Below are 25,955 nucleotides of genomic sequence, written 5' to 3'. Positions count from 1 at the left end.
TGATTTTTGACGAATATCTCACTTATTGAATATACATATTAATACGTGTTTCTTTCTATCGATACAATATGTCGAGTTTACGCAGATGGTATATATAAAAAAAATACGTATAGTATAGTATGCATAGTGTATATATAAACAAATGATTATTTACATCAATACAGTAATTGAATTTAATTTTTTAACATTATTTAAATTTAAACTAAAGTTTGATTGATATTAATTAAAAAAACTGTATTAAAATTCGTGTTTGGGAAATGATTGGCTGAATGGGCTTTGGCAAGTTAAGTGCCATAACACCATTCAAATCCAAGATTTTCCCTCAGCTACAGATTCAAATTTGAAATCCCATTTCCGTAAATATCTGCTGATCCGTGACTCATTATTCAAACTCTCACCAGGTAAACTCCATATAAATACCCCTCGCACTCCACTCGCCACTGTGCTCCCAATTCGAATTTGATAATTCCCAAAGTTGTAGAAGTGAACTTTTGCTATACCTGAAACGATGTCGTTGAGGCCCAATTCCAGGGTTGAGGTCCGCCGCAACAGGTATAAAGTGGCGGTGGACGCGGAGGAGGGACGCCGGCGGAGAGAGGACAACATGGTGGAGATTCGCAAGAACCGCAGGGAAGAGTCTCTTCAGAAGAAGCGTAGAGAAGGAACCCAAGGCAACCAGTTGTACCCTGTTCCTGTTCAAGCCGGCACCGGCGAGAAAAAGGTGTAAAGTTGAAAATTAATTATTGCACTTGTGAAGCTCCTGTCTATTCGAATTATCTGTTATTTTTTGTTTGTTTTTATTATTTTAAGGTTGGAAGTGAAATCTGTTTACTGTTATCTTATGTTATTTGTGTTATTTCGTTTGGTTTTTAGTGGTTACTAGGGTTTTCGATGATAAATTTAACGTGCGGAACCCCTTTGGATTTTTTCTATAGTCGCTTGATCTTGTCGCGATTGTTTCTTTAGCTATCGATTGATAGTGGATAGCTGAGTTAGTCTTTCTGCTGGTTCAATTATTGGAATAATAGTTTTAGTTTTATGGTTTTGCGTGTGAAGTTTGCAGGATTGCATCAACTGTTAGGGCTTCATAATAGTGATTGGTGTTTTTTCATTAATTTTCTTTTATTTATCTTATAAACAAGTCCACTATAACTTGTCCTGTAGTAATTAATCGATTATTTCCTTCTTGGTTTGGATCTATTTATGTTGGAGAATTTGGATTTCTTGTTAAAAGGCTTTTCTCTACATGGGAATTATATAGTTTTTCAAACTAGTGTATAAAAAATATTGCTCATCACGTACCTGTTTCACAATTTTCTCATTGATTGACTTGAAATTGCAGGTTGGGTTAGAAAATCTACCATCAATGGTTGCTAGTGTTTGGACAGATGATGCCAATAGACAGCTTGAGGCCACCACGCAGTTCCGCAAATTACTTTCTATTGGTGAGAATATGCTTGTTTAATTAACTTATTTAAAAAAATTTAATTTCCCAGTTTCTAGTTACTGAACAATTCTTTTTCAATGACATTGTTTGCCAGAGCGCAGTCCTCCAATTCAGGAGGTAATTCAATCAGGAGTTGTTCCTCGCCTCGTCGAATTTCTGATGAATGAGAACTTCCCACAACTTCAGGTACACTTTAGAAATATATTTTATAAAGTATGTAATGTCTTTTATTGCTCTTTAGGCACGCTATACATTTTGATTTTAATTATTCTAAACTTAATGTAGTTTGAGGCAGCTTGGGCACTGACGAACATTGCTTCTGGGACTTCTGAGCACACTAAGGTTGTAATTGATCATGGAGCTGTCCCAATTTTTGTGAAACTTCTTAGTTCTCCAAGTGATGAAGTGCGGGAGCAGGTGTGAGCTTATGATAAGAAATTATTTAGTCCTTTTAAAGATCAACAATTCAACTGTTGTTTTTTGTGTTTGAGAATTTTACTTGTACTGATATATGTGTTCTATTCTATTGTTAAGGCTGTATGGGCTTTGGGAAATGTAGCTGGTGATTCACCAAATTGTCGAGATCTTGTACTTGGCCATGGAGCTTTGGCTCCTTTGCTGGCTCAGCTAAATGAACATGCTAAGTTATCTATGCTCAGAAATGCTACCTGGACGTTATCCAATTTTTGCAGAGGCAAGCCACAGCCTGCATTTGAACAGGTTTTGTCTCTGAGAAATAGATGTTCAGTGTTAAATGTTATGAGCGTGAAGCATTTGTTATCATTCAGGTCGAGATCAGGTTTTTTCTTCTGGGTTTTTATGAAGAATTTCATAAAATTTATAATTCAGTGTAATTTGTTTATGTCCTTGAGATTTCAATGTGTCTTCAATTTTATTTCTTCGTCAGCTATCCAATCTACCTTCCAAAGTTGAAAAATCAGAGCCTGGTTCTGTTTCGTTTTGGTGTCCTGTGAATCTGTTTTTGGGAAAAAGTGGTAGAGAATCTAATGCATGTTTAGTTTTGTTTTCTGGATTAAATTTTTACCGGTAATGTTATGTTAAGTTAGTAATACGACATTATAAGTATATGTTCTTTTAATGGAGTGTAGGATTTTTAAATTTTAAGGAATAGTATAGTGGGTTAAATTATAATATCTGTAACTATATTATATAGCATGCGCTCCTGAGATTAACTAGTCTAACTAATCATGATGAATCTTACCAAAAAGTGGCTCTAATGAATATAATTATAAATTGCCACAAAATGTTAAACAAAATCAATGTGCATAGGACCACTAGTTGTAATAATATATTTTTGTGGAGTGGTGAAAAGTAAACTGAAAAGTGTGCTTATATTTAGATATCTTAGAATTGGTGACATTGTGTTGTGAAATGAAAATGGCAACGAGGTTCTGATGTTTGATTTCGTTGTCAAGAATGGAAGATCGGGTACGGAATATGAAACCAAATATACCTTTAGTTCTTTTAATGATTTTTCTGGTAGAGTTTCTACTCCATTCACTTACTAAAGCAGTTGTGCACAGATTGTTTCTTCTACAAAATTCTTATTATAACCTGTAATTTTCAAGCTTATTATCTACGTGTGTACCATTTACATTTAATTGTGTACATTCTAATTTTTTGATGAATAAAGATAATCTTGATCGCGGACCATTTGAAGAATGTTTCATGATTTTATTGGCTTTATATACAGACAAGACCTGCACTTCCAATTCTTCGGCAGCTTGTTCACTCAATGGATGAAGAAGTTTTGACTGATGCTTGTTGGGCACTCTCATATCTCTCAGATGGAACAAATGATAAAATTCAAGCTGTGATTGACTCTGGAGTGTGTCCCCGCTTAGTCGAGTTATTGCTGTTAGTGGCTATTGTTAATTTTTATTTATTTTCATATAAAGCTTACAGTTCTGGCTTCTTTATGACGTGCTTTATGAATGAAATATTCAGACATTACAGCCACTTGTCCCCTTCCGTTCTTATCCCTGCCCTTCGAACAGTTGGAAATATTGTCACTGGAGATGATATACAAACTCAGGTACAATCGGAAGCATATGATAATTCACTTGGACTAGCACTTTTTTTATTTCCTGCTTGAGGACCTATATTTCGATTTTTAATAAAAACTAATTGGCCTGTTCTATAGAAGAATTTACAAAATACATATAAATAAACTTTATTAGGGCTCATCTACTGGCATAACTCATTAATCATCAAGCAAAGGGAAATTACTTGCGGTGATCTTATGATCTTCCTTTTCCTTCTCCCTTAATTGTGGTTTCTTATTCAATCATGAAAAGTGCTAAGTTGTCTTTGTAACTCTAGTTTCTGTTTTCTATTGGAGTTGGTCAACAATGTTGGTCTTTCCAGCCATTGTTTAAAGTTGGAGAAGCTTAATTGGCATGTAGTGAAATGGTTGTCAGATGGCTTTTGGTTCGAAGGATTGATTCTTATTTCTTTGGTGGGGGAAGGAGATAATTCTAATTTCATTTAATATTGCAAAACAGTACTCTAGTAAGGCTGTCACACACCTACCTTCAGTCTTAAAAAATAAAGATAAACTAATCAAATACACTTTATATTGTTTTTTACTCGATGAATTTGCTCATATTACATCCTCGAAGATGAGATGAAATTTATCTTCTCATGCTATTTTTTCCACTTCCCTTTCTACTGTAATTCAAGAGCTGAAAATCGTCTTGCAGTTTGAGGATTCAATTTGTGAAGTTGTACTGCTGATTGGCAGTACATAGGTAGCCAAATGTTATTATTTGATTCATTATTGAACCTGCAATTAGCGTGGTTTTCGCTTTTAAGATATGTTAAAGACTGAAGATTTCTATATCATCCTGCTAAAATGTAAAAATGTAGTGCACAATTTTTGTGGGGACCTGTGACAATATCCTGGCTGAGCAGTTTGGTAATTTTTCCAGCATATGATAAACTATGATGTGCTACCCTGTCTTGTGAACCTCTTGACTGGTAGCCACAAGAAGAGCATTAAAAAGGAAGCTTGCTGGACTATTTCAAACATCACAGCCGGGAACAGAGAGCAAATTCAGGTATAATTTGGTTTTAAAATTTTTAACTAACATTTGAAAGGTACGTCAACCAGGATTCTCCGAAGTTCCTGTAAATTTCTAGACAGATGGTTGCTTTCTACGACATGTATCTATAGTGGATGTGACATTTGTAATCTGCAGGCTGTGATCGAAGCTAACATCATCGGTCCTCTAGTGCAATTGCTTCTAAATGCAGAATTTGATGTCAAAAAAGAGGCTGCATGGGCTGTATCGAATGCAACATCTGGCGGCACTCACGAACAAATAAAGTGTGATAAACGTGTTAACGTTCCTTCCATTGTTAACGTTCCTTCCATTTTATGTTGTGTCCTATGCCTGCATTGACTTATATTTCTCATGAGCAGGTACCTAGTAAGTCAACAATGTATCAGGCCTCTGTGCGATCTGCTCGTCTGCCCCGACCCAAGAATTGTGACCGTGTGCTTAGAAGGGCTCGAAAACATATTAAAGGTTGGGGAAGCTGAGAAGAATCTGGGTCATACCGGAGAGGTCAACCTTTATGCACAAATGATCGATGATGCTGAAGGTCTGGAAAAAATTGAGAATTTGCAGAGCCACGACAACAACGAGATTTATGAGAAGGCAGTGAAGATTCTTGAGACGTATTGGTTGGAAGAAGACGACGAAACTGCAACACCAGGAGATGCATCCCAACAGAATTTCAAATTTGGAGGGGACAACATCACTGTACCCTCTGGTGGATTCAATTTCAGCTGAACGTTGGTTAAAATTGTGGGAGGTTGTCTTCATATTGACATACTGGAACTCTTCCAGTCTCAATTCAATTCGAGGAGATGGGTATGGATTTCTTCCTTGCCGTGTCTCGGTTGTGTTCATCTTTGATTTCAGATGTTTTTTTGAGCCTATTAACTCTTGATAGTGATATTACTGAGTTCGATTCGAGTCCTTACCCGAGGAAAGTTTAATCCTTTTTGCTATTATTACAATTATTATTTTATGTGGTTCCTTGATAAATCCAGTGAACATACATTTGTACCGTTTCTATATGATCCCACACATAGGACCGGATAAAAAAATGTATATGCAACTCTGTACATGTTATTGGATCTACCATGAGAACAGTACACTATGCTTTATTGTGTTCTTTAGTTTCCTTTTCTTTGTTGGCAGTTGGCACCAGGCAATGTCCATTGGTCAAGAGGCTTCAATTAAATTAATATAGAAAAAAGTTGTAGTTGGAAAACAATTTCAGAAAAATCATCAGTTTTAGCCACCTACTACCACCGAAATTTCTCTCGATTAATTTCTGATACACTTGGTTACACCTGGAAAGCATCATTGGACTGAGAAGTCATATTTTTTTATTTTTTGAAAAAGTATATTACTCGAATAAAGTGGTGTTTGTCTTCCTTAAAAAGTTATAAGATCGTTGTCATAAATTGTGATCTTTATATATATATATATGAATATGGTTCTAATTTTTTTTCTTCTAACTTTGGCATATTTAAGGAGAAAAAACATTTTCGTATATAAGCACTGTCTTAAAACGTAAACTGAATGAGATTATATTTATAATTTATATCTAAGGAAATATGATGTCAGATTCTTTTATAGTTTGAGATTCATTAATTTTACATGAGGTTCTACAGAAAATATTTCTTATTACTTTTTTTAAAAAAATATATATTTATTTATTCTTTTAGTGTGAACTGTCAATTTGTTAATTTATGAAGGTCACCTTGTATTTTTAAGATGATTTATGGTTTCTTTTTCAAAGAAAAAAAATATATTTACGTTTTGATTATTTGCATAGTCCACGCCACAATGCGAAAGCTAACTGGCGATAAATTTATTAAATAAGTAATTATTAAAATAGTAGACAGATGATGCCGTTTTTTTAATAATTATTACTTATTTCACATTTTATTATTATTAGGAAAAAATTTGTGTGAGACGATTTAACGTGTCGTATTTTGTGAAACAGATTTCTTATTTGGGTCATCCATGAAAAAATATTACTTTTTATGCTAAGAGTATTACTTTTTATTGTGAATATCAATAGGGTTGATCCGTCTCACAGATAAAGATTCGTGAGATCGTCTCACTAGAGACATGCTCTTATTATTATTATTATTATTATTATTATTATTATTATGAAGATGAAGGTCATACGCTTTCATTGTCATTATTGATTAAATTATTTTCAAATCTTAAGCTTAGCATATGCCTAAATTTGTCAGCCAATTGGAGAGAGAGATATCAATAATAAAAATTAAAAAGAGAGCGTCATAGGTATTATCTACACGCTTGTTGACAATTTTACAGCCTCATTTATTATTATTTTCATGTTTGGTTTTCTCGGAGTTATATAAATTATACTCTCGAAATATAGAACTCAACCATTTATAATATTTAAGATTTAAGATATATTATGTATATATTTCTTTTTAGATAGAATAACATAGCTGATCTAATTTATCAATTACCTATAATATCCCGTCTTCAAAATTGGTAACATAAGTAAATTTCCTTATCAACAATTTCTTAAACGAATTTATCACATAACTCTTGTTTAACATGATTTATCTAACTAACTTGATTTATATGTTATTTGTGTTAGTTCGATAACCATTGGGTTCCACGTCATAATAAAAAAACACTATAATATACTTCAAAAATTATTTTTATATACACAAAAAGGTATCATTTACCAAATATATAGATAGATAGAGAGAGAAATATATAAATATTTTTAAAAATTAATTATTAAGGTGTCTTAATCTGCCGAATTTGGCCCCTAACGCGCTTTTATCTCTCTCCTTAGATTTTCGTCTGCCAATCTATTTACAGCAAAGCAAAGCTGCTTACTTTCTCTCTCCACACTACCCTCTTTCTCTGTCTAGGGTTTCCAATTCTGAGCTCTCTCGATCTACCGCATTGGATGTGAGCATTTGCATTTTTGTTGTTTTTTTTCTTTTTCTACTATCTTCTAGGGAATACTGTTGTCCACATTTTTCTGTTTTTGTGCGGGATGGATTTGTTCAATCATGTCCAATTTGGAGACCAATAGAGGCAGCAGTGAACCACTTATTTGATTTATCGGATCTTTTTGGTTTCATTTGCGTTCTTTGTCTGCTGAAGTAATCAATGTAGGTGTGCATCGAAGAAGTAATTGCAGAATTTTGATTTATGCTACCGCCTTTTTATTGATAGGAAAAGTAGTTGATGCAGCTTCAGTGAATAAATTTAGTGCACCGTGTGTTGTCTCTTTTTAGTGTGGTCAAAATCAAGAAAATACATCACTTTCTGCATCGTGTCATTTACAAGACTGCAGGGGTTTGCTATCAAGAAATGGTTTTCAATGAGATGGGTTCTGTTAATGCATAAGATGTCAAATGAGCGTCAAGATAATTTGTTTTTGATTAATCAGTTTACAATGATGGAGTCCTTCTCCCCCTGTTATCGGGCAATTGATCGAAATTTTTAGTTAGATGTGACGTCAAGGTATTTATGGTCATTGATATTTTACACTTTTTTCCCGCTATCAGGGATAGGAAATGAATGTCTCCGGAATGCAAGTCCAAAAATTTGTAGAATGAGCGGGACAGAGGTATCTAAAATGAAGCAGATACAACAACCCATTGCACTCGGGACTTTGATTGGTCGTGAGTTGAGAAATGAGAAGGTGGAGAAGCCGACTGTGAAGTATGGACAGTCTGACCTGGCCAAGAAAGGAGAGGATTATTTTTTGATCAAGCCAGATTGCGAAAGGGTTCCGGGTGATCCATCAACGTCTTTCTCAGTTTTTGCGGTATATAGAGATCTTTTGATAAGTTGTTTGAATTTTGTTTGGATTGAATTGAATGATTGATTATGTCTACTTCATACTGTTTGCTTAGTTTGGGTTGTTAATTGTCATAGATTTTTGATGGGCATAATGGTATATCAGCTGCCATATTTACCAAAGAAAATTTACTGAACAACGTGTTGAGTGCTATTCCTCAAGAACTTGGCAGGGAAGAGTGGCTCCAAACCCTCCCCAGGGCATTAGTAGCAGGGTTTGTGAAAACTGATATAGAATTTCAGCAGAGAGGCACGTGAAAGTATTCTGTTTTGAGCAACTTTTTCCTGCTTTATGGTTAATTGATTTTATCATGGCTGTTTGATATGATGACAGGAGAGACTTCTGGGACAACCGTTACATTTGTTGTAATTGATGATTGGACTGTGACAGTAGCATCTGTTGGAGATTCTCGGTGCATATTGGACACCCAAGGAGGGGTTGTTTCTCTCCTAACAGTTGACCACCGTTTGGAAGAAAATGTTGAAGAACGGGAACGAGTAACTGCAAGCGGTGGTGAAGTAGGGAGGCTAAATGTGTTTGGAGGCAGTGAGGTATACTGATCGATATCCTTTTCTTTTAAGCTTTTATAAATCACAGTGCCAGCGTGTAGAGGTTCATATCTGAATAAAGTGCTGATATTTTGTGGTTGGATGTTTAGGTTGGTCCATTACGTTGTTGGCCTGGTGGATTGTGTCTCTCAAGGTCAATTGGTGATACAGACGTTGGGGAGTTCATTGTCCCTGTTCCTCATGTTAAGCAAGTGAAGGTATTCATGTGTTAGCCTAAAAGATTATTACGCTGCTGAAATAATGAAAATTCTTATTTTATATATTTTGAGTTTTAGCTTTCAAATGCTGGGGGTAGACTTATAATTGCATCTGATGGGATATGGGATGCATTATCATCTGATTTGGCTGCTCAGTCATGCCGAGGTTTACCTGCAGAACTTGCTGCAAAGTTAGTTGTCAAGGTAATTTTTAAAAATTTAGAACTCTGATTACTTCAATTAGGTTTTCTGTGCTATTATATTGAGAAGTGTTAATCTTAATCGCAGGAGGCCCTTAGGTCACGAGGTTTGAAGGATGATACAACCTGTTTGGTTGTTGATATTATTCCTTATGATCGACCTGTTTTACCCCCAACACCGAAAAAGAAGCAAAATTTGTTAAGCTCGCTTGTCTTTAGAAAACGGTCCCAAAGTTCGATGAAGGGAACTAGTAAGCTAGCTTCAGTTGGAGCAGTTGAGGAATTGTTTGAGGAGGGTTCTGCAATGCTTGCTGAGAGGTATCATTACTAGTTTTTTTAGGACAGTTCTCCTTCCTTCAGTCAGGATGCCGCGTTGGACAAGTTTAGGGTTTTTATGCTGCTGGAGTAACATGTAAAGATTTTTTCACAGTTCGGACTTCATCTGCATATTAATCGGTTTGAAAGATTTTATTCCTTGATAACGCTCCTTTTATGTTTTCCTTTTACACATAACAATTTGAGGGTCTAAAGTGACAGATGGATCCTTCAGTTTTAGTTATTTATGTTTGACATGTGATATTCATTTTTGTTGTTTCAGTGATTTGGTAAAAATACCCAAAAGGTTAAATGCTTATGCTCAGTTGAAGTATATCAAAATCTTTTTTTGTTCTTCTCTAAAAAAAATCTTAGTTTTGTTACTTTCTACTTCACATAATGCGACCTTATTGGGTGTCTGCAAACAAATTGTGGAAATGCTCTTGTAGTTTCTAGTCATACATAAGAGCTATTGATGGGTTGTGTTTCATCATTCTTAGTTGTTGTAGGAAAAAGAAAACCTAAAATGCTTTGGCAATCCTTTTAACACCAACTGAATTATGTGGCAGACTGGGTATGGATTTTCCTCTCGATTCAAAATCCGGGCTCTTTAGATGTGCTATTTGCCAAATGCATCAACCGCCGGGTGAGGGATTATCTGTTAACTCGGGCCCATTTTTCTCACCTGCATCAAGACCATGGGAGGGCCCCTTCCTCTGTGCAAGCTGTCGTAGAAAGAAAGACGCCATGGAAGGGAAAAAAAAAGTACACCTTCAGTGACCGCCTAATTTGGTAATGTGGTAAATATATGATATCAGTATTCTTTTGTGGCTTTTTTGATTCTTGGTTTTCCATCTGCAGTGATCAATCAGATGTTTGTAAGAAATTATTTTGTAATTTGGTAGATATCATTGTCAGAAGTCTGTCCATTTTGTCGCGGTTCCTATGTGTGACTAATGTTTTACCCGAAAGAGATGTGCCAGTAATACATATGAACTCTGATTGCTAACAGCTTGAGATTGTAAGTAAAGAAATGATGTTCACAAATTATGTTTCATCAGTTTTATTAGTGAATCTTCTTCGCCACGCCCATGTTATCCTTTAACACTTGTATGCTGCTAGCCTCACTTGCGTCTCTGACGATCCTTTTCTTGTAAATATGCGTAGAACAAGAAATCATACATCCAGAAGAGATACATCGTATTGCTCATTACTTCGTCTTTGCGATCATATTCTTACACACGTTAATTCTCTATGTTCTAAAATATGCACGTGCTCGATGACAATGAATTTTTTGAGAGTTGAAAACATAAAAATATTATATTTTTAATTTTCTTTATTAAAAAAATATGTTCTCATGTTTTGTTATATATTTTTCCATTATTATAGATATTATAAAATGGATATTTGGTGGATGTATATTGGATTTGTACAGCTTCAATTGATGAATCAAACAACAAACAAAATGGACACCATATCTTATATAGTTAATCATATATATAATCAATCAATGATCGTGTGTGTGCGTGTGTGTGTGGATCATTTTCAAGAAAATGAAAATTTAATTAAATAAAGGCTCTTGATACAAGATAGACCTCATATTTTAAACAATATTTCATTTACTTATATTTTAATAGAACTAATGATTTAGCCTCTATTAGACTTCTCTAGCAAACCAGATAAGAAAACCTCATCCTTTGATTTAGGAGCAACAGCCCACATGTGTTTCCTATACCCAAACTGCAAGAACAAGAACAAATACTCATCCAAATCTTTTCTTTTGCAGAAAAACCCATCAATCCAGAGCAATCCCCCAGGCCTTAGCACACGATCCAAATCGAACATGACAAAATCCAACGACTGCAGATCGGTCCATCCATCCAAAACTCCTTTCGTATGGATCAAATCCATCGTGTTGTCGAAGAATGGGAGACGTTGATTCAAGGTCACATACAAAGGGATCAATCCCCTAAGTGCTATCATTTCATTGAATGGAGCTCCCAAGTTCATTGCCATTGACACAATTGTAACGTCCTGTTCCCTCATTCGCGCAGCAAATGTCCCCGTGCCAATGCTAAAATCAAGCCCTATTCGTATTTCCCCCGGCTTGAGTGCCAAAACATCCTTGATAACAAAATATATGGGTTGTGCAGTGTGGTTGATCCACTTAAGTTTCTCCTTTGCCATGTCAAAACATCCGGTACACGGGGAATAATCGTGCTTCGTGTTGTTTATTGCCAAGCACTCGAAGTTTTTGCATTGATAGTTACTCCACCTCACATTTCTTACCTCAGGCATCCGCCAAAGGGATTCATTGATTGAATAAGGCTTCAAATAAAGCTTTGAAGCTTTAGCCAAGCACCGCCTCCGGGGCAACGGATCACACCCTTGAATCATAAGTGTCTGCCCCAAGTTCCAATCATCTTTGCAGTTCGAGCCAATCTCATAATCCATGTACTCTTCTAATTCCTTCTTCATAGACACACAACCGTACCCCATCGTGCTGTATATTTTCTCCGTCTCATACAAGTTAATCGTCCCTACTCGGTTTTCTTTAGGGGTTATATACTTCTTAAGCTCCTCAGAAACAAAAGTCTTGATCATAGGATCTCCCCGTAGTGTCGCATTCTTGTTCTCTTCGATTCTCGACTCCTGGATCTGCATAAGCGGGATGTAGGCACTATAGAGTGGCCTAATCACTTCTTTTTCCAAGAATTTCTTGAATCCAGATCCGGAAATGTAGTTTGCGTGAAACTTCTCTGGGTTTTTCTCCATTTGTTGGACGGTGGATTCAAGCTTGGCTTGAAGTCGTTCCATGTTGTCGAGTACTTTCTTGAGTCGAGCTGTTATCACCATGTCGTCGGACTCTTCATTAGCATGATTCAAGCCATTGGAATGCATGCAAATCTCCTCATTTTGCAACAAGAATCTGGCCAAGTAAAACATGGATAAACTTGAGATGCTTGCGATGATAAACAACCCTCCAAACGCAATATGATGCGAACCCATCTCTTTTCCTATCTTAGCCTTGGGAATTCATGATTTTCTCATCACTATTCCTCAGCTCTGATTTGAATGGTCTACAATGACATTCTTTGTGCAATTCACCCCCTTTTTTTTTTTTTAGCTAAAACAGTCGATCGAATCCGAAATCCTAGTATCGATTAATGCCAACAAGCTTGCATCTTTCAAGTGGTTCTACATACCAAGAACTCATATATGGATGGAACTTTTAAAACTCCGCGATCGTGACCAAGTAAATCGTTATAAAAACGGTACGCAGGCGCGCGCAACACTACATATTTATGTGTGAGTGAGAAAAACTTGGCGATGTATAGGATGTGGGAAGCATTCACCACGTGACGTAGTGGAACGGGTATTCCATGAGTTTGCAATGTTCGAAAATATTGCTTCACGAGATATTCCTTGGTCTCCGTTGATCTTAAAAATTAATTCCTATGTATGAAGAGGAGGTTGGATCCATTTTTGAGTAGCGAAGTCAATTACATATAATAGTTTTCATTATTTAAAAATAACTCAAGTTCTCACGAACTTTCGACCTATCATCATGGTATAAAATTTTATGTCAAATGATTCATGAATAGGCTTGAATTGGCTGACACCCCTATGCTTAAAAAGAAAACACGATATGCAAAAAAATGACAAGTTCAAAAAATATTCATAACCTAAATCACTCTTTTAAATAAAAGAACATACATCAACTTCCAAAAAAAATTTCTAGCACAAACGTTTCAAAAATTCTTCCAGAACTCTTACTTTGAAATAACAAGTTGACTCAACTAGGCCGTCAAAGAAAATTTATGAAAAAGAGATGTATGTAGCCTGCATGTAAACGCATACTTCTCGGTTTAGTATTTCACACATGTTTCACTAATTTAATCTCAGGTTTGATATGATGCCGTCACGAATTTTACGAGAGAGTAAACAGCGATTTTGGTGAGATCTAACCCAATCCAATGATTATTCTACACGGAATGGGACACTCCTAATTAACTCGTAAGATAAGATGATGAAGAATTTCAACTCATATTATTGTAAAACTTCAGTCAAATCTAAGATGATACAAGAATGTTGAATCCCGTCTTATAAACCTAACAGTTTCCGGAAGTAAATCTCTTGGTGAAGGATAGAAGACCTCTATTTACACATACGAAATGCAACTGTTGCTGTAGGTGTCATTAAAAAAAAAGAAACTACAACAAATGACTGCACTATACTCGATCAATACTTTTCGCAAGCAGATGTATATGTATTTCCTCTCAAATAATCCTCGTTTCCGTACACAAAGTTTCATGAGTAATCACTGCATTATATGGTATACATCACTAACCTATTTTACGCACCTATGCAGTTCCATCTACAACATGAATCCCGTTGATCTATGCAGAAGAAATTTAGATCAATTCCTATTTGCTCTGCAATGAAAAGGATTATTAGAAGTATATTTGAGGTTTAAGGAGAACTCGAAACGACGTGTCCCAAACCTATTGATGTGCATTGCTATTTAGGCAACACTCAAGCATCGTCGACTTTATGCTCAGATGGTGTTCCAGCAAGCCACCCCCATACACCGCTAGAGTTACGCCTTTCTTTTGCATATAAAGCAGCTTGTTCAGAAGCAGCTTTCTGTCGCTGGAGGATTTCAAGTTCCTTCTGTAAGGTTTTCATTGTTTGCAGCTTCTGGCGTAGCTCGGCAACATCTACCTGTATGTTCAAGAAAAAACTATGAACTCAAACAATCATAGATTTCATCAGAACATATCAAAAGAAGCAAGATTTACAAAGTAATTATGTGCCTAAGAAATAGGTATTAATTTATGGTACACGCACCTCAAGTTTGAAACATCTAGATTGTTCTGCAGCAAGATGACCTCTCACAGACTGGAGTTCCTGTGCCACATCAAAATAATGTTGAAAAGTCCTTATTTGTGACATATGAGGAGCCATATGAGGTGAAAATCTTATGTACGGTTCTGTGATAGCGACAGGAGCAGTGATGTTATCGGTTTGGCACTAAACCTACATGCCTATGACTTCGTTTCTCAGGAAATTTGCGCCAAGTCTGCTTACGAAGCTGATCATATTATGGCCAATTGCTTTTGGGGTTGTCTCAGGCTTTACGATTACTATATTATCTCCAAAATATCTGGAGATACATATACAAAAAGTTTACTTGTTACTAATTTAGTCTAGTTTATGTTTTTCTTTAGATCTCTAGTTTCACTCGATAGTATTATCAATCAGAGCAATGCGAAAGAAATGAATGCATTTTCATATTATTCAGTTTTTAGATACCATATTTTGAGTAAAACAAGATGCGATAGATTGTTGAAAAGTATTGCTTTACGAAAATGTCCTTCCAGATTAGTGGGACAAAACCTTTGGTTGACACCCAACTCGACAAATGCTTTTGGTAAAAAGCCAGGTGACCAGATCGTTGCTAAAACATTGGGTGCACAAACTCATCAAATCAAAAGCTCTCTTATGCCCAAACAATGGTAAACATGGAGCTAAAATTTATTAAAAAATGCTAATTTCTTATCATAAGCTAGAAAACACTCAGCGGTTTTGAATTAAAGATATCATGATAGATTTCAGCAACTCAAAAACCCTTGTATGCATGATGCATAGGGGCCTAGACAATCGAGTTTGGAGGTACAACCATTGGTTTTGTGCAATTGTATAACAACTCTTTGTGCCAATCATATGGCTGCCCCTAGAATTAACACAAAAATATATTGAAAGCAGCCATTATCTAACGAGGCAATATACAATAAGATATCTAAAGCAGCCCATTAATAAAAGAGGCAAAATTTCAAAAGTAAAGTGCACAAATCTGATGTATGACCTCAATTCCTCTAGTTTGTGCACAACATGGATTATCTTTTTCTTGGCTAAAGAAACAAGGCCAAATTTCAAAAGTAAAGTGCACAAATCCGATGAATGACCTCAATTCCTCTAGTTTGTGCACAACATGGATTAGCTTTTCTTGGCTAAAGAAACATTGTGCTATTTCCACTAGATATCACTGATAAAGCAAGAGAGTACCTTGTACAAATCCGTGTTTCGAGTTTCTGCTTCTGCCAGCTCTTTTTTCAGCTGTAGTGTCTGCAGTTTCTCCTTTGCGAGAGAAGACTCTAGTTCTTCTTTCTCTGCTTTAAGGGATGAAAGATGACTAGTGTTTCTTTCTTCAATCTTGGTAATCTGTGAACGAAAACAAACATGCTATAACTTCTTGAGAGGAGTAATACAGTAAACAGATCTCTATGACTATTGCATGAGCACCAAAAATTTCCGCAACTGCTCTCAAGAAAGTTAAAGGTAATACGCTTTGCAACAAAAAACATTGCAAGCATTAGTTTGGATATAAGTAAACGGGCATAATTAAGGAGGAAAAGAGAGGACATGGGGTATCTAAGAGACAAAAACTCATAAATTATCATGCACATCTATTAAAAAGATGATGAATTAAATATTCTACTTTCTTCAAAAATGTAATCATAATCAGAACCAATGAAATGAAATCCAATAATTTTAGCAGTGAAAAGAAAAAAAAATACTTTCTTCAGTAAATGAATTTTTTGAAGTTATAAAACCCCCAGCTCAAATTGTCGAACAACTTTCAAAAAACCTAATAGAACTGGTGTTCTCAGTTTGTTTCTTTTTTATGAGTCATTGTTTCATATACCACATGCCATTTCTACCTTGATATAAATTTCATGACTGCATAGATCGGACAATTTAGAAAGTAACACTTACACCATACAGCAAAAAAATTGTTGAACCAATTGATTTCGCAGGTGACGTCAAATAACACAGAAAGAAGGAAACTAATATCATGGTTTTCGCTCTAAATTACAAAAGGCAATAGTTCAGACATTGGATATGTATATATACATTTTTTATCATCATCAGAACCAAAAACAATTGGGAACTTTAAATACTAAAGTGCATAGCTTACATTCTATTAGGAAAATCAATATTGAGCCATAATACTCTCTAAATAAGTATCAGGACGACGAACAAGAATAAGGCAACCAGAGAATAGGTCGAGGGGAATAATTGTGCAATAATACTTACACTTGGCTCTGAATCAATATTATTCATCACAATTTCTCTGATTTTTCCTTCTTGACCTGCCTCATACTCAGACTCCACATCTCTGGTAGCATTTGTAACATTTTGAACAGCTGAGACACTATCTGGCACTAGTGTTTCCATCTTTGATGGTAAGGTTGACTTATGACTTGGTTTAAGTACATTGACCTAAAACCAAAGGCATATTAAGGATTCGAAGAAACTCAATTCCGTTTGATGCAAAAAAAGGGAAAAGGTGAAGGGTTATTCGGACCTCATTGTTGTACCTCCCATTGTATCCTCCAAATGAGACCAGGATGTCTTCATTGCTATTGGAACTCAGGACCAAACTTAAGCCCTAAAAAAATTATAAAACTAGTGTGGTCATAGTCGACTAGCAGTTGAAGTAATTATATAAATGCATAGCCATCCATTCATGATAGCAAGGTTGTATATCAATAGATAGTCAAGTGAAATTAATCGACAAACATTATAAACGATGCATTATAAACAATCAAAATCCTTCCTACAATTCATGTCACCCTTGTTATACAGAGATGCATTCGTCACAGTAAATAGAAAAGTTATTATCTATAGTAAATTGTGTTGGGTTAAGCGTACATGAGTGAGAGTAGTACTGAGATGAGTGACCTCCTGAGAAGTTCTCGTGCGTCAAACTGTTGACGTTGAGTTACTTAATCTGGTTAGCTAGGTGGACCGTAAAAAAAGTGACGCCGGATCTTAACAGGTAATAATGTCTCTGCTAGGGACAGGACCGATGGTAAAGAAAGGGTAAGACTGATCTCTAAGGAATGTGAGACAGTACCAGCAGATAGACACGCACTTCCCCAGACTCATGGGCCTAACAGCCCGACCCATTAGTACTCAAGTAGGTGCACTCTGCGCTGCCACAAGTATAATAAAATAAAGTTGCGCATTAGCTAACAACTATAACTTTTGACCTAGTGGTAAGAGTTTGATCCCAACAAATTGTTTCATTTGATATCGAATACAAGCTAAAACAAACTCATTTTGTGCATTAGTACAGAATAGACTATCATTTGAACTGAATCAGTGTCGAGAACAAAGAAAAAAATTTAGGAAGCACATATAACCACCGCGGCCTAAAAAGATATTTTTTAAGGTTTAAATTGGAAAAGTAAGGACGAGGAATGGACAAAGAATAAGCAAATTCACAAACGTTCATGAATAATATCAGGCAATAAATCATCCACTCATACATGTTTAGTCATCAGGTGAGTGAATGGCATGCTTGCAGTATTACTGACGCTTAAGTTCCGACTCTACTGAATGCATTCAAGAGGACAAAACTGAGATGATTTAACTTATCTATATCATTGTTTAGTGCCATACAACGATAATGCATTGACAAGTATGTAACAAACATGGGGCATGACATCGAAATTTCTCGGTTCCGTACAAAGGTTTTCCCATGTGAAGTACCTCGCTAGCAAGAGGAACACCTCCTTGAACAATAGTTACAACCGACCACACCAATGTAGACATGTTAAGGACAACTGTTTCACTAACTCCTGTAAATGCAATAAAGAATTGAGAAACCGAATGAGAACCTCAAAACAAGTTGAGGCCTAAGGGTATCTCACACAAGTAACATTTAGGAAAAATCAGTAACATTTAGGAAAAAACTTACTAATAATCAACTATATAGCATTCATCCAAAAATATAACCGACTCTTATTGGGAACACATGCAAAAACAAGAATTGATCCACAACATGGATACTCAAGCAGAAAGCAAATGTGTTAGATAATCAAAATCTCAAACTTACCGAATATCTTAATAACAAAAAAGTTCATCAATTCAGACCAGAAAACATGCTCATTCTGGTAACAGCCGGTGGAACCATAGATGTTAAAGGCACAAGGCAAATTAATGTGCAGATTTCCCTGGAGCTTAAACTCAAGTTTCATTCTTTATTGAAGTGACACACAGTAAATCATAATTAATGAAATGACCTTTTAGAAGTTTGATTTATGACAGTATTATGGCAAATACCATCAAATCAGTGCTCCGCAAATCAAGGAACAATAAAAAAAAAAATTTCTCTGACATCCAAATAAATATGAATGACTATTACATCAAATTTCTCATAAAATTTGCAATGCTTTAGTTTAATTCACACTTAATGTGTGCCAAGTCTTTAAAGCTCGCCAAGATGCCTGCTCAAGGCCAAGGTACACACCCTAGTGAAGGCCTGCACCTAGACATGCTCCTAGGTGCGAGGGTTGTCTTTTGAGCCTAGGTGCTAGATGAAAACTATAAACGACAGCGAAAAAGTGGGAAAATATATAGAAATCTATTGCAGTAGATATAAGACTCAATTGAAAGAACGTGTATTTTAAGAATGAAATGCAAGAGGCTAGAGATACTAGACGAGAGCGGAGATGCCACTACGCCGCTCGAGCACATCCATTCTACTGTTATTGTAGGGCCGAGCGGTTGTCGCTTTACCAAAAGTTACAGGTAGTGGTAATAGTGCAACTCAAATCTTTTAAACCTAGTAGCAACCTAAGCGTCATCGTTCGATCGTTTACCCAACAGGAACAATTATTGAACCTCAACAATCTCCCGCCCAATAATTGCACTCCTTGCAATAAAAGACAATCGAACCTATAACCTTGACTCTAATACCAATTTTAGTACCGAGTGTTTGTCGTTATATCAAAAGTTATATCTAGTGGTAATATTGCAACTCAAATCTTTTAAATCGCATAGCAGCCCAAACGTCATGATTCGATCGCTTGACCCAGCAGGGAGAATTATTGCACCTTAACAATTATTTTACTAAATGCCCAATTTTAACTTATACTCTCTGGAATTGCATCCTACCCCATTTTTAAGCAAACTTCATCATAAGGTAAAATTCAAAAGCCATGTGTTACAAAAAAGAAGGAAAAAGGGAAAAATGATGAGTTTGAACACAAGGAAAACCACTTTATAAAGATAATGTTGGTCGGTTAACCCCAGAGCACATGTTCCACTATACTGTGACAACTTTCCACGCTTATCTAGTAGTAAAAGACAAAGGGAGCCAGCTCCAAATTCTTAGAGGCATCAGACATGCTATAAGGAAACACATGGAACTCGCGGTTCTTCAAGAAATACAACACTTTCATACATGACCAACTGTAGGCAAAGAACATATAATTCATTTTAAGACTAAATCTGAAGATAAATAAACTGTCGAATTTGTTATTTCTGAAACTAAATTAGGTATATAATCTTACCACTCTTATTGTCTCCTCCACCAACAATGAACCAATTCTCTCCAACGGTCACACCTGCATGACCAGCACGAGGACTAGGTATCTCACCTTGCTGTGTTGGTCTTGACCATTCCATCTACCCCCACCAAATTCAGAAGATGATGCATATATGAATATTTCATTAAAACAAGAAATTCATTTGGACTTGAACCAAGTAAGTTACGTAATTAAATAATTTATCTCACAGTTTGAAGATCAAGGACGTGAAGATCATTAAAGCATGTAGCATGTGAGCCCCCACCAAAGATTAGAAGGTAACGATCTACATGTACGGCAGCGGCATGATCAGACCTTGGAGAAGGTGCCACTCCCCTATGAAATTGGTAGCAATTAGAAGTAAGTACATGCAAAAACTTGCTGACATACTAATTTGTTTTGAGTAAATGTTTCTAAGACTGATATAGAGATTCAGGGTAAACCGAAAAATTATCATACTTATACCACTTTAAAGCAGCACACATTCACGATATCGATAATAACAAGAGGGGAAGTAACGAATCTTTTAGAACATCAGTTTCTCAGTGTCTTAGCAAGGCAATTCAAGAATCATTCCGAAATATGTATGCAAGTCTGTATGCCAAATAATTTAATTCTCAAAATGCCAAAACAAAAGGATTTACATTGTGTCCATTTCATCCCAGGTCATGGTTTCTAAGTCCAGAATGTGCAGGTCATTTAACAGAGATCTCTTTGTATCTTGCCCACCAAATATGACTAGAGTTTTTCCCACCAGGGTCACTGATTGCCCTCCACGAGAGACCTACAGAGAATTGACAAACATGAGAACCAGCTTTAATAATAACAGCAAACTTAAGTTCTTTTATCATAAGGTATATAAAACATTCGTTTCAAAACAATGTCCTCACAAACACAAGCACAGACAGACCAGAGTTCACGATGATGAAATCGAGCCACTGGAAAAGAATGCGTATTAACCAAAACTCAAGTCTTATGTAATTTTTTACAGTTTTGCGCAACAAGATGTTGGTTGTTGAACTTGAACAAGAGCTGATATCCACAAGCAATATACACGAAAGAAGTAGGAATCATGAAAACCATATATCTAGAAACATTTTCTATTTAAACATTATCGTAGTATGACAGAAACTTACTGGAGGCTTTCCATAAGTCTTCAACATCGACCAGGTACAAGCTTGCAGATCAAACACCTTAACTGTCATCATATACCAGTAAAGAATTTCTCAGAAAAAATAAAAGAAATATGTGAACCATTGACAGACAAAGCATAAACTCAGATCAGAGTCAGAAAGGCACTTCCAAGATCCAAGACAGATTATTTGAAATACTAACCATTTGAGAAAACAAAAGTAAATAGATTCAAAGCAACAACTGTATTTAACTACAATTCACATGGTTATAAATGGTGATAACATGCATAGAAACTAAATATACACATGTGCAGTGTACACCTTGTTAGTTTCTTTTATTAAAAATGTCTCGTGATAAAACCAAAGTGTCTATTGGATTAAATAAGACAAAAAACTGAACCGAACAGATGCTTAACACATTTCTTTAACATCATAAATTAATTCGGAAGAAATTTCCAACATCTAATTTAGTGAAATTTAAAAAATTAAAATTAAAACTTACATAGAACACATAAATATGCTATATAATAATAACACAAACCTTGTATTGTTTCAGAAGGGTCCTTGGAATGTCCAGCGACTGAAAGAAGCTTATTTTCATTCCATGGTATCTACAGAGATGACGTTGCAAACATGTAACACCAGATAAGAGAATTTTTTCCTGGCAATGAACTTCATATCTGATAATTCAGCTAAAATGTCCAAACTTACCAACGCATGCCCAGCACAGGCAGTTGCTATACCATCAGTACCTGCCCGAACTTCAACTTTGGACCAGGTCCAAGTTCTCAAATTCAGAACCTAAACCCCAACAAGAAAAATAAATTAAATATCAAAGAAATCCTGGCTGAAACTAGACAGTACAGTACAATCCTTGGTTGTTGCGACAGTTAATTATACAGGAATCCAAACATGTAAGAATTATAATAGACGCCAAACACATCTTTGTGTAGCTTTATTGTACAGTTTGGTTTTGCTTGTGCACCATACTACAAATATTTCTGAATTATCTCACTTTGTGGAAAACATAGTGTCAATCTGGTTCAAATAAAGCTATTTCTTGTGAGAGCCATTCCGTAGTCTATGATACTAAAGTTACAGGAAATGTAGCAACAACAAAAATCAATATTCAAAATGCCAAAACCTGGAGATCATTGAGGTAACGACCATTGTAGTTTCCACCAAATATGTACATCTTGTCACCAATAACTGCAGCTCCATGCTGTTCATGTAATCAATATTTACAACTAAAGAAGAGCATAATCATATGTGTATAATAGGAAAATGAAAGACTTAACACCTCGTATCGAACTTTTGGTCGTGAGCCAGACACTGGAGGTACGACCCAGTTGTCATATACAGTAACTACTCCAAGGCCTTCAGATACAACGTCTTTATCCTGGGTTTCTGAATGGTTGCCATTTTCAGCGAGGATGGTCTTTGTCTCTGGAAAATTAGTTCCATTTTCAGAAACCACCGCAACTTCTGGAACATGCTGAGTATAAAAAAAATCAGAGGAAGAGGTAGCTTTAAAACAAACTCCAGGATAGTATAGAAGAGATACAGGAAAGATGTCCACTTCTCAATGAGGTGTTTCTAAATAATTAGATAAATTCCCCCCATTCACATGAGAGTAAACACACAGACAAAGTGGCAGAATTTAATATGGTTCAAGGTATCCATGCAAGTATTTGAAAACTAAAATGTAGAAATGAGTAGATAACGATACATAAGATTTTACTGCATGACAAGCCATTTCTGAATGATAATTAGACGTGCTTCCCACAATTTTTGGACGACAAAATTGATAATTACATTATCTACAGAAACTTTTGAAAATAGAAAGAAAAAAAAGGAAACTAGAATTCTTAAGAGATGGCAGAAAATTCATATCATGGCAACTCACATTCAATTCAGTATCTACAACAGGCACCGACACCGAGTTTGACACTCTCGAATACCATCCTGGATCTTCTTCCTGTTCAATATCAGATGAATACAAGATGTTACTAATAAGTTGCACTATAACACACAACAAAATATTTTGTACTAACCTCCAAGATTTTAACGAAAAGGCGCATCGCCTCTGTGGAAACCATGTTACCAAGTCCATTCCAGCTTCAAGGTATTTAAAAAAAAAACAGACATTTAATGAAGTTTGTAGCAGGACTACGAAAAAATCAAAATATACACTCACTTAAATATAATCTGACGGAAGCCACTGATCCAAAACAAAAATAGGAACAAGCTCATAAACAATGCAGGCACCAAAAGCCGTGAATATCCAAGGTTCTTTTTAAGCATGCCTGAATTATACAAATATTAAAGTCGCAAAGCAATCATTTTTAAAAAAAAACTATTTTAAAAAAAAAATAGTTTCATGTATCTACACGACTACACCAATGACATAATTTTTATTCTCACTTCATTCAGTTAGCTATAGTTAGTACATGTACAAATATGTATTCCAAAAGCACAGAGTTGTACTGATTGTTCAACGACTATGACGAATATTGGTAACTAGAAATTTTTCCCGATTAGTATGAAGTGCTTGCAATGGATCTTGATTATGCAAATGATCGATGATGAGTTCATGCTACTTCGATTAAATGTTGGTATTTCCTTCCAAGCTCGGTTCTATGCATCACTTTTCATTCTTAGCCTTGTCTATAGAGTGTACATAGAACAACAGTCCTGTTAACTCGAACATGCAAATGATCAAGCAGTTGGCCTGTCGCCAACCAAAAAATGAAAAAAGTCAAAACCATGCATAATAAGTAAATTTCATCAAGGTTAAGAACAGAAACCTTGTCCATTTGCTTTGCTCAATGGGACTCCAACCTCTAGGTTTAGGAATGTTACAAGGCCCCACAGTTGCCTGAGACCATCGAAAGACATCAGTACGCACTCAAGGCCAAAAAAAATGATTGAGAATATTAAGAAAAATAATCTACATAATTCAGCAATCATGTTATTGGCTGCTCTTTAGGAAACAAAGAACGCTAAAAGTCATTCAGTTTTACAAAAGTGTAATATCATCATGTCCTTAAGAACAATAATTTTGCATTCTGGGTAAATAAAAAAATAAACCCAAAATAAAACACGAGAAACCTCTTAAAATGCTAAAAGAAATTTTCAAGCAAAGGGAAATAATATTAAGACAACAATAATGAACGTTTAATAGAGCTTATACAATCAACCATTCAGAAAAATTAACCCAACATCAAGAAAAATTAGCAATTAAAAAATTGACAGGCAAAAAGCTTGAATGTATAGAATTCAAACATACAATCAACCCAATTCCTTACAACATCAAATTGATAGGAAGTGGAAATCAAGAAAATTTTACAACTTGGGCACTGGTCATATGTGCTAAAAGTCAGGATGAAGAGCATGCTTCAACTTTGAATTATCCGATCAAAATAAAAACTAAGAAACGTATGAATCGTAAAACGACATTTAAGCATGCTGTAATCGGTAAAAACGTGAAAATAACGTCAGCTTTTTAAATTTATTATTACTCATACATCCAACAAATTATAAAGAAACAGAGAAATTTCAAGGATCTGCAAGTAAAGCAGCTGGAATTAAGCAAACTAGGATAAAACTGATGTTCAAATTGGAATCATCGCAATTCTAAACATTCAAATCCTGACACCATAAAAGGTAAAAAATAATAATAAAATCACGAGCTGGACTGACTATATACGAGCGGATCAAACCAGAATTTAATGAATTCAAGGAGAAACAAACAACTCGTTTGAGCTGAAATGAAGGTGAAAATATAAAAAACAAAAAAAATTCGGCGGCGATGGACAAAAACCTGCTGATGGAGAGCGTATAGGAGAAGAGCCGCATCGTTTGAGAACTTGGATATGACGCCTTCACCGGCGGAATTCGGAGATTCGCCGAAGCCAACGTAGGTCGCTGCCGCATAGAATCTCTCCGGGTAAGAAAGGCCGGAATGCGTTCTCGCCATCGTTGCCGCGGCAGACATTACGCCTTTCCGGATTTGGATCCTGAATGAAACTCGGATTTGTTAGTTAATTAAAAAAAGGGTAAATTTTGATTTAACGAGATTTAAAATCGCACACAGAGCTCAAACACGTCATGATATAATCCAAAATTATTAAATTATTTAATATTGCTTATTAATATTTCCAACTATCAACTTCGAATTCCCAAGTTTCGGCCTCTAGCACATTCAAGAGAATTGTTGATGTTTGGTAAATTTATTTGGCTTTGTGGAAATATTTTAAAAAATAATGGACTTGTTTTGTGTCTATTTATTCTTTGAGAGATGCTATATGTACATCCATATTTGTACATCAATTTGTACAACACAAAAAATTCAATGAAAAATTTCAATTTGTCAAAATCTCACTACATATTGAATACAAAATCTCGCGATATAACAGTAAAATATCGCGATATAATGGTTGTAAATATCGATGTAACGATATATTAGTTATACCTATAACATTATTCTTATTCTTTTCCGTTATATATATATATATATATAAAGCTTGTCTGTCTACAGTTAAAAAATACAAGACTAACACTCAATTTTTAACAATATAAATGACAAATTTTGAAAAAGTCAAACATTTTTTAAAAAAAAATAAGCAAAAATAAAGTATCAAAATTATGGTTTTTCATTTTTTTTATGAGCATGTACTTTTATTATATTAAAAAAATTAACAAATATTTTTTTTAATGTTTTCACCCTATTATATTTTTACAAAAACTAACATGAGCTCTAGGAAATAAACAAATCAAATCCAGTCGAACAATATGAGGATCAAG

At 35.4% G+C, this 25,955-nt stretch overlaps 4 protein-coding genes across 7 annotated transcripts; 2 read left to right on the top strand and 2 right to left on the bottom strand.

Annotated features, from left to right (window-relative positions):
- Window positions 1–438: 438 nt before the first annotated feature.
- On the top strand, window positions 439–5,653 carry LOC140963580 (importin subunit alpha-1-like). The gene is made up of 10 exons (XM_073422959.1): window positions 439–721; window positions 1,343–1,445; window positions 1,542–1,633; window positions 1,733–1,864; window positions 1,982–2,167; window positions 3,162–3,325; window positions 3,416–3,503; window positions 4,399–4,527; window positions 4,669–4,796; window positions 4,893–5,653. Exons 1-10 carry the CDS (start codon window positions 509–511, stop codon window positions 5,263–5,265), a joined length of 1,608 nt encoding a protein of 535 aa, XP_073279060.1. The 5' UTR covers window positions 439–508; the 3' UTR covers window positions 5,266–5,653.
- A 1,661-nt stretch (window positions 5,654–7,314) lies between these two features.
- LOC140963582 (probable protein phosphatase 2C 5) lies at window positions 7,315–10,557 on the top strand. 4 transcript variants are annotated; one of them, XM_073422962.1, is made up of 8 exons: window positions 7,315–7,452; window positions 8,058–8,320; window positions 8,431–8,602; window positions 8,687–8,904; window positions 9,012–9,119; window positions 9,198–9,323; window positions 9,408–9,637; window positions 10,204–10,557. In XM_073422962.1, the coding sequence occupies exons 2-8, from the start codon at window positions 8,105–8,107 to the stop codon at window positions 10,412–10,414; spliced, it is 1,281 nt and encodes a 426-aa protein (XP_073279063.1). In that variant the 5' UTR covers window positions 7,315–7,452; window positions 8,058–8,104; the 3' UTR covers window positions 10,415–10,557. The 4 variants fall into 4 exon arrangements, with proteins under 4 accessions (XP_073279063.1, XP_073279062.1, XP_073279064.1 ...); XM_073422961.1 differs by having other exon boundaries at window positions 7,367–7,587; window positions 8,064–8,320; XM_073422963.1 differs by lacking the exon at window positions 7,315–7,452 and adding an exon at window positions 7,542–7,658.
- A 678-nt stretch (window positions 10,558–11,235) lies between these two features.
- Window positions 11,236–13,115, bottom strand: LOC140963581 (probable methyltransferase At1g29790). The gene has a single exon (XM_073422960.1). The coding sequence runs from the start codon at window positions 12,641–12,643 to the stop codon at window positions 11,282–11,284; it is 1,362 nt and encodes a 453-aa protein (XP_073279061.1). The 5' UTR covers window positions 12,644–13,115; the 3' UTR covers window positions 11,236–11,281.
- Window positions 13,116–13,672: 557 nt separating this feature from the next.
- On the bottom strand, window positions 13,673–25,195 carry LOC140962738 (acyl-CoA-binding domain-containing protein 4-like). Its single transcript, XM_073421702.1, has 18 exons — window positions 24,973–25,195; window positions 23,957–24,027; window positions 23,204–23,267; window positions 23,056–23,127; window positions 22,450–22,644; window positions 22,294–22,371; window positions 21,861–21,950; window positions 21,691–21,760; window positions 21,153–21,214; window positions 20,661–20,800; window positions 20,226–20,352; window positions 20,002–20,116; window positions 18,197–18,285; window positions 17,007–17,090; window positions 16,736–16,921; window positions 15,704–15,859; window positions 14,486–14,545; window positions 13,673–14,359 (listed from the first exon to the last, which is right to left on the bottom strand). The coding sequence occupies exons 1-18, from the start codon at window positions 25,144–25,146 to the stop codon at window positions 14,171–14,173; spliced, it is 2,022 nt and encodes a 673-aa protein (XP_073277803.1). The 5' UTR covers window positions 25,147–25,195; the 3' UTR covers window positions 13,673–14,170.
- Window positions 25,196–25,955: the final 760 nt, after the last annotated feature.

This window comes from Primulina huaijiensis, chromosome 17 (assembly GCF_012295235.1).
Source record: "Primulina huaijiensis isolate GDHJ02 chromosome 17, ASM1229523v2, whole genome shotgun sequence".
Lineage (NCBI taxonomy): Eukaryota > Viridiplantae > Streptophyta > Magnoliopsida > Lamiales > Gesneriaceae > Primulina > Primulina huaijiensis.
Note: the sequence above shows the minus strand (reverse complement) of the source record. Positions and strands in the feature narration are given on the sequence as shown.

Excerpts from the sequence above, each read along its gene's own strand:
- LOC140962738 (XM_073421702.1), bottom strand. The coding sequence starts at position 25,146 with ATGTCTGCCGCGGCAACGATGGCGAGAACGCATTCCGGCCTTTCTTAC. Across the intron at positions 21,951-22,293 it reads GTTACCTCAATGATCTCCAG|GTTCTGAATTTGAGAACTTG; the intron begins GTTTTGGCATTT and ends GTTGGGGTTTAG. Across the intron at positions 21,761-21,860 it reads CCTGTGCTGGGCATGCGTTG|ATACCATGGAATGAAAATAA; the intron begins GTAAGTTTGGAC and ends TCATCTCTGTAG.
- LOC140963581 (XM_073422960.1), bottom strand. The coding sequence starts at position 12,643 with ATGGGTTCGCATCATATTGCGTTTGGAGGGTTGTTTATCATCGCAAGC.
- LOC140963580 (XM_073422959.1), top strand. The coding sequence starts at position 509 with ATGTCGTTGAGGCCCAATTCCAGGGTTGAGGTCCGCCGCAACAGGTAT. Across the intron at positions 1,865-1,981 it reads GTGATGAAGTGCGGGAGCAG|GCTGTATGGGCTTTGGGAAA; the intron begins GTGTGAGCTTAT and ends TCTATTGTTAAG. Across the intron at positions 4,797-4,892 it reads GGCACTCACGAACAAATAAA|GTACCTAGTAAGTCAACAAT; the intron begins GTGTGATAAACG and ends TCTCATGAGCAG.
- LOC140963582 (XM_073422961.1), top strand. The coding sequence starts at position 7,557 with ATGTCCAATTTGGAGACCAATAGAGGCAGCA. Across the intron at positions 8,321-8,430 it reads CGTCTTTCTCAGTTTTTGCG|ATTTTTGATGGGCATAATGG; the intron begins GTATATAGAGAT and ends TAATTGTCATAG. Across the intron at positions 9,120-9,197 it reads CTCATGTTAAGCAAGTGAAG|CTTTCAAATGCTGGGGGTAG; the intron begins GTATTCATGTGT and ends TTTGAGTTTTAG.